Below are 12,721 nucleotides of genomic sequence, written 5' to 3' on the forward strand. Positions count from 1 at the left end.
TTATTAGTGAAAATGAGGTCCAGCGTGTTCTCCTTCCTAGTTGGTTGCCTTACATTTTATGTTCTCACCTAATTTTTAGTCATAGTTGATTCATTTTTGTATTGAGGCTGGTATTTTCTCCACTGATTCCATGCATGACTAACCATCCTGTGAGATGGGAATAATAGCTGAACCTATAGTTTTTTTTTTTTTTTTTTTTTTTTTTTTCTTTTGAGATATATACAAGAGTTGTTACATTCTTGTACAGCCACTAGTACGCGTAGCATTTCGGGCAGGTCCCTGGAATACGATCCCCACCGCGAAGAATCGTTGTTACAACCACGTCCACATTTTACTGTTGAGTTAAACAGAGGCTACAGTTAAGGATTTGCGCCCAGTAAATCCTCCCCGGCCAGGATACGAACCCATGACAAAGCTAGTTCTTGATCTACACTGTGTAATATCTCATATAGAATAGCGTAGCAGCACATTGCTGTCTATAGCAAATTTTGTCAATTAAAAAAAAAAAAAAAAAAAAAAAAAGCACAATATTGAACTATCCCAACAGCATTATGTGCCTCTAAATCTCTCCACTTACATAGGCAAACACAAAATTATGAACTAAACTAAAATGCATTAATCTATATTTAAGTTTGATAGAATCTCCCATTAAAATTCTCCAGGAATAATGTATATTTCAAATCAAAAATAAAATCAATGACTGCCCCGCCCCCCCCCCCCCCCCCTCCGATATTTTCAAGGGCGACCAAGGACGTTCTGGAGGTGACCTACAGTGCGTGAAGGACATATGTCTCTTAACAGCCACTTCTCCTTCACTAGATCCTAGTATACAACCTCTTCAAACTTGGAATGACTACAGGAGGAATATACAATAGCATTCGCTAGACCTGAAATACAAATATGTACTGTAATACAGTGGTTATTATTACTAAAAGAGGAAACATATTGCAGTAACTTTTACCTGTATTTGTTGAACCTGTCTGGATCACTGAACATCTTAAGAATATTAAGCTTGCTTCCATTTGTATTGAAATATTCTTGGAGGCGGTTGTAGGCCGGCTCCTCGGTGAGATACACTTTACCTTCCATCTTGCTCGCTCGTTGGCTCCCAGCAGCACACTGGACACACCTCCAGCCTCACAGCTCACACCCGCTATCTCTACCAAGACACTTGGTACCAAGACCACATCGCACACTAATATTTTTACCATTTCGAACACCAGCTTTGGACGTTTCGTATATGCATACGTGCAAATACAAATAAAAATAATAATAATAATAATAATATTTTATTTAGGTAAGGTACATACATACAATAAATTTTTACAAAGATTGGTTGACTTATAGGTAGAGCTAGTACATACAATGCCTAAAGCCACTATTACGCAAAGCGTTTCGGGCATGATAAACTTAAATGACAAGCTTAATACTAATTGAGCATAATGAGTATATGAAAACAAGAAATGAAAACATAGATGAAAAAGCAGCACAAATACAAATATGTCGACATATTTTCACAACTAGTAGTAGAGCTAGTACACACAATGCCTAAAGCCACTATTATGCAGAGCGTTTCGGGCAGGAAAAACACTAAGACTAAAACTTAATGCCCACTGATGTCAATGAAATAATCCTTTCCCTTAAAACCAAGTCTAGTGCCCTCGAGGAGATACCAACTTTAATTTACAAAAAAGCCTCCAGATCTCTAGCCCCTGCTATTGCATTGCTCTTCAACAAGTCACTTGAACTCCAAACCTTTCCTGACATTCTAAAAAAAGCAAGAGTAACCCCTATCCACAAATGTGGTGATCTCACAGATGTTAACAACTACAGACCTATATCAATCCTGCCTAACTTGTCAAAAATATTCGAAAAACTAATCTACAAGCAGCTTTACTCTTTTCTAGCCAAACACAATATACTTAGCTCTTGTCAATATGGCTTCAGACCCAAAAAAAGCACTAACGATGCACTTATTAGTATGATTAACTTAATTCACGCAGCTCTTGATAAAAAGGAGTTTCCTGTTGGGTTATTTGTGGACCTGCGTAAGGCTTTTGACACTGTCAACCATCAAAACCTTCTTCTTAAATAACATCATTATGGGGTCAGAGGACACTCCCTGCAATACCTCAAATCTTATCTTACTGACAGGCTCCAGTATGTTTCTGTGAATAATACAATTTCTCCCACCCTACCCATCAACATTGGTGTTCCTCAGGGCAGCATACTTGGCCCTCTCCTCTTTCTCATCTACATTAATGACCTTCCAAATGCCTCCCAACACCTCAAACCAATTCTATTTGCTGACGACACAACCTTCATTTACTCCAGTCCTGACCCCCTTGCTCTAAATGCCACAGTAAATACTGAGCTAGAGAAAGTCCATCTTTGGCTAACTGCCAACAAACTCACCCTTAACATTGACAAAACGTTTTATATTCTGTTTGGCAATAAATCCTCTAATCAGATAAATCTCAAAATAAACAATACCCAAATTTGTAACAAATTAGATGGCAAATTCCTTGGCGTTCTCATCGACCAGAAGCTGAATTTCCAGGGTCACATTCTAAATATATCAAAAAAAGTTTCAAAAACTGTTGGCATTCTTTCTAAGATCAGATATTATGTACCCCGCCCTGCCCTGGTTACTCTCTATTACTCCCTCATCTATCCATACCTCAACTATGGTATTTGTGCTTGGGGTTCTACTACCCAAAATCATTTACGTCCTCTTATTACCCAACACAAAGCTGCTATTAGGACAATATCCAACTCTGGCCCCAGACATCACTCGGTACCCTTACTCAAATCTCTGAATATGTTAGTTATTAAGTCACTGCACATTCTCTCTTGTGTATTATACATATATAAAACGCTGAACTGTAATGCCAATCCTGACCTCAAAAGCTTCATTGAAGGTTGTAACAGAACCCATGAGCACCACACCAGAAATAAATACAGTTTTGATATTCCTAGAGTACGACTTAATCAAACTAGAAATGCTCTACAAATCAAGGGACCCAGAATGTGGAATGACCTTCCCAACCATGTTAAAGACTGTACCTCTCTCAACCAGTTTAAGATAAAAACTAAACACTACCTAATAAATTCCCTGTAACCTACCTCACTCCTCTATTGTCAACCCATGTCTGCAGTTCGCAAAATGCAGTTGCATGATGGCTCTCTGCTCGACTATGTAACCAGATACAAATACCTTGGTCTTGAAGTTCCACTGTACCGCAATGTTGTAGCCAGACTGGGTCGCCAATGTAGAGAGAGGCTCCGTGCTCTCAAGGCTGTGACAGGTCCAAGCTATGGTGCAAATGTGAGAAGTGTCAAAATAATGTATCTCTCATATATTAGGTCTCTGATTGATTATGCTGCACCCATGCTTGCTCTAGTGCCTGAAAGAATGCTTGGAGGGCTGGAAAAGATGCAAAACGAAGCCATGAGGATTATCCTCGGATGCCCCCGTACAACTAAATTACTAAACATTAGGAAGGAACTGAATATTTCATGTGTAAGTGATCGTATCACTGAAATTAATGCTTTAATTGGTATCAAGGTGCTTAGGCTAACCCACCCTAACCCCTGCACTGAAGCCCTCCAAGCCTTCTTCCTTGAAGATCAGCATCCCTCCAAATGGATTACCGTAACTGCCAATGTGCTCAGAATGTATAACTTTCATCACCCCTACCAAGAGAGACAACAACAACACTTTCCTGTCCTATGGGAGATCACTCCTTTCCAAATTACTGTCCCCCCTTTCCCACCCAAGAAGCTGATTAAAGAACAGTCCTTGCTTCGACAAGAAGCAAAGTACAATGCCTTAAGCCAAATTGATGCTTTAGTCAGAGAGCGCTCCCTTTCCCAGATTATTTACACTGATGGATCCTTGCATCAGTCCTATGGTGCAGCTGGAAGTGCAGTTGTTGTGACATGGAGAGATGGTTCCATCTCCCATGAGTGTGGAGCGCGTCTAAGTAACTGGGCCTCCACTCTTCAAACAGAATTGGTTGCCACAATCCTTGCACTAGAACGCGTATATGAATCCAAAGTTGACACGCTAATTGTGACTCCTTGTCATCCTTGACTGCCCTCAGCTCCCCAAGGCATAACTGTGACGTGCTTATCTCTGAAGCTAGACACAGATATAGTGAAATAATCAATGATGGAGTCAGAGTTTGTCTCCTGTGGATTCCTTCCCATATTGGTCTCCGAATGCATGATAGAACTGATGAGCTAGCCAAGACTTTTGCTCATAAAGAGGGAATTGATTACCAACTTCGACTGCCTTTGAGCAGCCTGAGGGCAGCAATATCCCAGGAACATCAACTAAATTTCGGAGACCCGAGGCAAAGTGAAATTCACATCAGTTACTCCATCTATCATCATTCTATTATGCATGAAGAACCGCACGTCTATGGGTCATCCAATAATGTTAGCAGACTTCTAGATGTTACCACTGCTAGGCTTAGGCTCGGCTACAAGTACCTCTGGGAATTTGTAACATCTGCTGATGTAGATTTGACTAAATGTAAACTCTGCCAGCAGAACTATTCGCATACTTTGCGTCATTATATAATGGAATGTGAAAAAAATGCGGAATTTAGAGATAACACCATCAATAGTGTCCAAGAAATGTGTAAGTACTTCATTCATAATGATGTGCTGCCCGAAATTTTAGCGAAGTATCCAAAATTTGTTTACTGTAGGTAATGCATGCACATGACTGTAAAGCTGCCGCCCAGTTGGGTGGGTGTGCAGCAAGACTAGTAACTGTGTGACTCACTATAGATGTAAAGTGCCTCGTATAGTGACTTGTGAGCCTCTTGTAATGTCACTTGTGACACCTCTTTGTGTCACTTGTGACACAAAGATTATTGATGCGTGTAATTGTGTGGGTGATTAGATATGTATGTGTATGTATATGTGTATACGTATATATATATGTACATGTATGTATGAGGGTGTGTACATGTGTATACAACATTGTTAGTTTTGTAACTAGCGTCAAACATTGTTATTTGCTTAGCTAAACGAACTAGAGGGTTCAGTTCCTGTACCGATTATGTGCCTCTGTAATCCTTTACACCACCGCCCACGGGATGGGTATGGGGTGCATAATAAAGATAGAAATTGAATCCAGTTGGATTTTAAAATACAACAGTTTTGACATTTACGGCTTCGGCGGATTTAGATTTAGAAACTACATTTGTTAGTGATTTTAAGTTCATTACAGATATAATAATAATAATAATAATAATAATAATAATAATAATAATAATAATAATAATAATAATAACAATAATAATAATAATAATAATAATAATAATAATAATAATAATAATAATAATAATATTAATAATAATAATAATAATAATAATAATGTTATTGAAAACAATTACCAAAGACTTATACATTGGTTTAATAATTGTTAAAAAGAATGTATATTTAATAAGTCCACTAATATATTGATACTTGCACTCTGTAACCCGCCATCTAGAATAGGCCAGCAGCACATTGCTGTGTATACCTAGGTCTGTTAATTTCAACAAAATAGTGCCTCAAAATGCTCGCACAGTGTTGGGAAACCTTACATGGGCCATAGTTGGGTTGTGTGAGTCAACAGGGCGACGACCCTTGTCTCATATCTCACCTACAGCTCTCCTCTCCTCTGGATCTTGAAGTAAGAAGCTCGTGGTTTTTAATCAGAATGTATAGGCATTATTAATGTGAATGATAATTTTGAAGCTAAAAAATAAATGGCGAGTAAGTCATTCTTAATTTGTTTACTATATAAACAGTGGTCTTGTGACCCCTGTTGCTATCGGGTTGGGTGATTTGGCTATTTTAATACTATACATTTATTGGCCCATTGCTATGATAGCATTTTGTGTATTCCAAAAATATATTAATGTAATAAAACTGGCAAGTGAATATATATTATAATCTGCTCTTAATTACCACATCAAGTGCTTATTGTGTACAAATACAACCTAATCATGCTAAATATGCATTTTCTCCACACCTTCTCTTGTGCTAGTTACATGTATAAAACCTTATTCTAAATGGCTACATAGTCTTCCTAGCTTGGCACCTTCTTTTGATAATTACTTACTCATTGCTAAATGCTAATTCTGATCTCAAACTCTTGACAGATGTAATAGAACTCATGAGAACCACACCAGAAATAAATGTCTGATATTCCTAGAGTCACACTAAATTTGTGCAAATACTCCATGCAAATAAAGGACCCAGTCTATTGAACTCGCTCCCTTGAGGTTACCTCCCTAATGAATTAAAAATTCTTCAACCCATACATTATTCAAAAGTAAAGGCAATAAGTACTTAATTTCATCTTCATAGTTTTCCATCTTGTGCTACCCAACATGCCCAATTTAGTACAGTACTTAAAACATTCAACTTCAACAATATATTCTATCAGTTTGTGATGTAAATAAATAAATAAATAAATATGTTTATTCAGGTAAGGTACATACATACAAGTGATGTTACATTAATGGATTGATATATAGATAGAGCTAGTACATACAATGCCTAAAGCCACTATTACGCAATGCGTTTCGGGCAAGAAAAACATTAATATCTAGAACTTAGTTATTTAGTGTAGTTATTATGTTTAACTTAAAGCTTAACTTAATGTTAACATTTAACTTAACATTAATGCGCAGTCCCTGTGGCGCAGTGTTAACACACTCGCCCAGCGTTTCATTAGTGCTTTACTCTGGGTTCGTATCCTGGCCGGGGAGGATATACTGGGCACCAATCCTTAACTGAAGCCTCTGTTTACCCCCACCCCCCCAGCAGTGAATGGGTACCTGGTTGTCAAACGATTTGGTGGGTTGTATTCCGGGGAAAATTTGGATTAAGGACGTGCCTGAAATAATATGCTTGTTGGTAGCTTTGCAAGAATGTTACACTCAAACCTCACTGTATGTACTTTCTCAACCCAATGTACCCTCTTGTATATAAATAAATAAATATCCAATGATCTGTTAAGTATAGGTTAGGTTAAAAGCAAGTTGGGTACCTTCGCTCAAGAATTGTGTACCCCCAGAAATGGTCATCAAGAAGCTTGTTCTGGTGGTATAAGTACCAAGGCATAGGCACTGTTCAGAAAAGTGAATTCTATTACACTTGATGCAATATTTTTACACACAATTTGAGGTGACCTGGCTAGTTTCTCAGACACAAAATGGTGGAGACAGTCCCAAGTTGTTCAGATACAGCATGATTGAGTGTATTTTTACTATTTACTGTTCTCTAGGACTTCAAAATATTTTTTCCTTTTCTCAGATTCAATTTCATTAACGCTGGCAACGTAAAAGATGATTAAGCGACTGCTCTATCTACTCTTTCTCATATCATTATGGATGGGTGGAATGTAAGTAACTATTGGTAATTTTTTTAATTCTCAATGGTGTAAAGATTTTTTCTAAAAAAAAAAAAATAGTAATGAAATGGTAGACATAGATGTTAATTTTATGTATTTATGAACAAGAAGATACAGTGGGTTGTGAAAGTACAGTACCCGTACATACATTCGTGATTAAGTGGTACATTCTTACAAAGCCGCTAACATGCATGGTGTTTTTGGCAGGTGCTTAAGCTAACCAATAAATGTAATGATAAGTACTGTACATTGGAACAGAATTTAAATTCACATAATGACTACCTTAGCATAAATTTATAAAATAAATTATACTGATAAATTTCTAGAGTAATATTCAGAGTCGGTAGCACAAGATATTGTGAGAGTTAGCAGCATAAGGTGGAATACTATGAAGGTGAAAATAGGTACTGTAATTCATAAGAACATAAGAACAAAGGTAACTGCAGAAGGCCTATTGGCCCATACGAGGCAGCTCCTATTCTATAACCACCCAATCTCACTCATATACTTGTCCAACCCGCGCTTGAAACAATCGAGGGACACCACCTCCACCACGTTACGCGGCAATTGGTTCCACAAATCAACAACCCTGTTACTGAACCAGTATTTACCCAAGTCTTTCCTAAATCTAAACTTATCCAATTTATACCCATTGTTTCGTGTTCTGTCTTGTGTTGATATTTTTAATACCCTATTAATATCCCCCCTGTTATGTCCATTCATCCACTTGTAAACCTCTATCATGTCACCCCTAACTCTTCGCCTTTCCAGTGAATGCAACTTAAGCTTTGTTAATCTTTCTTCATTTGAAAGATTTCTAATTTGGGGAATTAACTTAGTCATCCTACGTTGGACACTTTCAAGTGAATTTATATCCATTCTATAATACGGCGACCAAAACTGAACTGCATAATCTAAATGGGGCCTAACCAGAGCAAGATATAGCTTAAGAACCACACCAGGTGTCTTGTTACTAACGCTTCGATTAATAAATCCCAGTGTCCTATTCGCCTTATTACGAACATTCATGCATTGATCCTTTTGTTTTAAATTCTTACTAATCATAACTCCCAGATCCGCAACACCCGGTCTTGTGTTTACAGACTCTAGTCACTGGATTCTAGTCACTCTCACTCTCTCTCTCTCGGTCTCGGTCTCGGTCTCGGTCTCGGTCTCGGTCTCGGTCTCGGTCTCGGTCTCTGTCTCTGTCTCTGTCTCTGTCTCTGTCTCTGTCTCGGTCTCGGTCTCGGTCTCGGTCTCGGTCTCGGTCTCGGTCTCGGTCTCGGTCTCGGTCTCGGTCTCGGTCTCGGTCTCGGTCTCGGTCTCGGTCTCGGTCTCTGTCTCTGTCTCTGTCTCTGTCTCTGTCTCTGTCTCTGTCTCTGTCTCTGTCTCTGTCTCTGTCTCTGTCTCTGTCTCTGTCTCTGTCTCTGTCTCTGTCTCTGTCTCTGTCTCTGTCTCTGTCTCTGTCTCTGTCTCTGTCTCTGTCTCTGTCTCTGTCTCTGTCTGTCTGTCTGTCTGTCTGTCTGTCTGTCTGTCTGTCTGTCTGTCTGTCTGTCTGTCTGTCTGTCTGTCTGTCTGTCTGTCTGTCTGTCTGTCTGTCTGTCTGTCTGTCTGTCTCATTCATTCATTCATTCATTCATTCGAGTACTCAGTTTCCACCTGTGTCCCCTGTTCGTCTACCCCCTTCCCTGTGCTAAACAATTTATCTATCAACCCTATCAGTTCCTCATAGAATTTTGTCGGTAGTGAACATGTCTTATCACATAATGGTCGGGGGAGTGGTGCTAACAAGCAGGGGGTTAGTTGGACAAAGTTTTGCTTGTTTTCTTTGTGGGGATGTTCTTTTGCTATTTTGAGAACGTAGGTTGCAATTTTCAACCAGGTAGAGCTCTGTTTTGATTCACTTACCTTTCTGGGTGTCTTTCCTGGTTGATGACAAGATGACACACTTGAACAAGGTCTTGGCAGCAGGTATCTTGTGAACATTCCAGTCCTTGGTGGCCTTGGGTCATGTGTTGCAGCTGTTGGTCTCTTCTTTGTCTTGTTACCTGCATTGCTTTCTCCTCCCTGGCAAGTGCCATCTCTTCCTTCCTTCTCTGTGGTTCATCAAGGAGCCCCAAGGGGCTAACTCCAGAAAACCAGAATTTAATGTAATGAAATTACATAATTGATTACTTTATTATGGGTTAGCCCTGGTGGCTCATTGATACCACCCCTCCTTCCCCAGGTCATCAGGGTAGTTTTAATCATAAGAAGTGATTAATCTGTTCCTAAATCCCTTAACAGTGATCCCTTAAGGAATCCATTAATCCCTTAATAAAGTGATCCCATCTGTTCCTGAGCCCTGGTGGCTCCCTGATACCCCCCCTCCTCCCCCAGGTCATCAGGGTAGTTTTAATAATAAGTGGTGGTGGTGGAGCAGCTGGCTGACCCAGTCTGCCTCCCTCTTTCCCCCTTGTGGGGGTGGGGAAAGGTGGGTGAACTAGCTCGCACTAGTTTCACAAATTTTAAATCATTTATTTACATTTTGGGAGGGGAAGGGGGGGGGAGTTCTTTTGGCTTGTTTGAGGATGCTGTGTGGTTTTTAATCGAGCAGTGGTCTGTTTTGTTTTGCTGACTTTATTGATGCCTTCCCTCGGTGGTGACTGACATGAATAAATTTACATCAAATTGTTCATAATGCTCCCTATGCCTCTCAGAGGGAGCCAGGTTCTGCCTCATGGTCCCTGGTAGGCTTACAAAGAACTCTGCGACTGATGACTCTAAGTAGTATGGCACTACAGTATATCAGTATTGATAGCTTCAGGGAGCCACTGGCATTTCATTACATTCAACACTGTTTTTTTATGATTATAAACTGTTTTGCTGTAACTATATAATACATAGCTTATTTGCTTAACATTTTTAAGAGCATATATTTTGGCTAGTGATATTGTATGCACATTTGTTTATATTGTGTCCCACAAATTGACTTACTTTTAATATTGTCTTACAGAGCTCTGAGGACTGTGATTGTAGGAGCCATTTCGACATTGTTTATTGTGTACTTCATCATTCCATTAGTGTTTCACTATTCTCCAGCTCTCCAGCGACATATTGTTTTCCTAAATTTTTGTAAGTACTGGTATAGTATTGTACTCTTAATATTTACATCCTCATCTGGAACATGTTCATGTCACCGTGGACATCTTTAAGAGAAAACTAGATAGTTTTCTTCACGAAGTGCCGGACCAACCAGGCTGTGGTGGATATGTAGGCCTCCGGGTCACTCCAAGCAACAGCCTACTGCACCAAGCGCTCACAAGTCAAGCCTGGCCTTGGGCATGGCTTTGGGAGTAGTAGAACTCCCTGAACCCCATGATGCAGGTATCCTCACCCTGTGTTGTATTTTTATTGAATTGGGAGGTATCACTCCAAAAAGAATATATTAAACATGGGCAAAACAAAAATCTGTTTGTTAGTAAATTTTTATTTTGGGATAGAGTAACTTCACCCATATTCAGTAAGTATTTAAATAATCCAGCCCATCTTTCTAAAATGATAGGACTTATGACAACTATTTAGTCAGGCATACTAATATATACTGTTGGACCCCCAAAAAGTTCATGTTACTGTATATATTATTGAATTAGGCTAAATGGAACGCTGTGAAATCAGAAATGTTACTGAAGAACCTAGCCTCACCTGTCCATGCAATCCTAGGCCTAATACATGCTATATTGAACCTAATATAGTACATTTGTGTACTATACCAGATCCAGGAATGTTTAAGTTTGGTTTTTGTCTTAAACATTAATCAACATTTTTATTTATTGGACTGTAACATTAATAATACAAACATAAACTTTTCTGGGTGGAGCCCCATGGTCCCCGGTAGGCAGAACTAAATGTACTTTATTAGCTTTCTGACATCAGTTAGAGTAGTTACATATCAGCCTGGATAGCTATGGGGAGCCTCCGGGTCTCACACAGAAAATGGCATTTCATTACATTAAGCACTGTTTTTTTTTCCACAAAATATCCTTGTAAAATAGGGGTGCGTCTTGTGCAAGGGTGTGTTTTTTTATGCTGGCAAATATGGTAATAAAATAATTTTTCAAAGATTTCAGAGCATAGGTTTTCTGAAATCATTTATATATAAATCCAAATGTATACTGTACTTTTCTTCATTGACAGTAAATGTTCCCAAAGGAGTGGACTACAATTCACCTGAGAGAGAAGATTTACCTGGAACACGCAACTTCTATTTGGAAACTGACAAGAATGTCAAAGTTGGAGTGTGGTAAGTGGCACAGGTGTTTGCAGTGTTTAGTGTTACTATTAAGGTTTTCATTATCTTGTTAATTATAATGATTAGATGTCTTTAGAATTAAATTATTTAATGTTATCAATTGAAGTACTGTACCAGTAGAATTAAATTATTTAATGTTATCAATTGAAGTACTGTACCAGTATTACTTTTAACCCCTTAACTGCGTTTCCTCCAAATGTGACACCCCCCGCAGTGTGCAGGAAATAAATTCTCTTTAAAAAGAAAAAAGAATTTTTTCCAGTGTCAAAAACCCTTCCCTCAGTATGGGTATGTAAAAAAAAGTCGAAATTGTACTTACTTTGGCTGCTATGGGGTCCGGAAGTTGGGGCGTGACGTCATCATTCCCCGTGCGCCCGTGCCGTAAGCTCTCGGGGGCGGTGGGGCGCTCTGGGCGGGGCGCGCGAGTTGCCGCGAATATATTTTCGTTCATTTTTTGCGCACCTTTCCAAATACATTTTCATTGTTTATATGTGCCAATCCAATGTATAATGAACACGTATACTATAATATCGCAGTACAACATCTGTACTGTCCGTAGACACTGTGTTACGTGCATGAAACTTGTGTACACATATGCAGCACTTATTTACTATGTATCATGCTAATTTGTGTATATATACAATCTATTTACACACTATACACTGTCACACACTATATACATTCACCATCAACACATTCAGAACACCGCATAGCAGCTGCCCCGTATGGGCCAATATCAGCTGCCCCGTATGGGCCAATACCAGCTGCCCCGTATGGGCCAATACCAGCTGCCCCGTATGGGCCAATACCAGCTGCCCCGTATGGGCCAATACCAGTTGCCCCGTATGGGCCAATAGCAGCTGCCCCGTATGGGCCAATAGGAGCTGCCTCGTATGGGCCAATAGGAGCTGCCTCGTATGGGCCAATAGGAGCTGCCTCGTATGGGCCAATAGGAGCTGCCTCGTATGGGCCAATAGGAGCTGCCTCGTATGGGCCAATAGGAGCTGCCT

The 12,721-nt window shown here is 39.5% G+C and overlaps 2 protein-coding genes across 2 annotated transcripts in view; one reads left to right on the forward strand and one right to left on the reverse strand.

The window, feature by feature from the left end:
• LOC123744981 (glucose-6-phosphate isomerase) overlaps positions 1-1,192 on the reverse strand; it is a 34,778-nt gene extending 33,586 nt beyond the window's left edge. Inside the window, exon 1 of the mRNA XM_045725212.2 lies at positions 962-1,192. Within this exon, the coding sequence (XP_045581168.1) occupies positions 962-1,089 (128 nt within the window). The 5' untranslated portion in view covers positions 1,090-1,192. The remainder of the gene's footprint in view (positions 1-961) is intronic.
• Positions 1,193-5,488: 4,296 nt separating this feature from the next.
• The window catches only part of LOC123744980 (lysophosphatidylserine lipase ABHD12), a 41,576-nt gene continuing 34,343 nt past the window's right edge, over positions 5,489-12,721 (forward strand). The window contains exons 1-4 of the mRNA XM_045725210.2: positions 5,489-5,692; positions 7,324-7,411; positions 10,416-10,534; positions 11,597-11,702. Coding sequence (XP_045581166.1) covers positions 7,356-7,411; positions 10,416-10,534; positions 11,597-11,702 — 281 coding nt within the window. The 5' untranslated portion in view covers positions 5,489-5,692; positions 7,324-7,355. The remainder of the gene's footprint in view (positions 5,693-7,323; positions 7,412-10,415; positions 10,535-11,596; positions 11,703-12,721) is intronic.

This window comes from Procambarus clarkii, chromosome 57, assembly GCF_040958095.1.
Source record: "Procambarus clarkii isolate CNS0578487 chromosome 57, FALCON_Pclarkii_2.0, whole genome shotgun sequence".
Classification (NCBI taxonomy): Eukaryota; Metazoa; Arthropoda; class Malacostraca; order Decapoda; family Cambaridae; genus Procambarus; species Procambarus clarkii.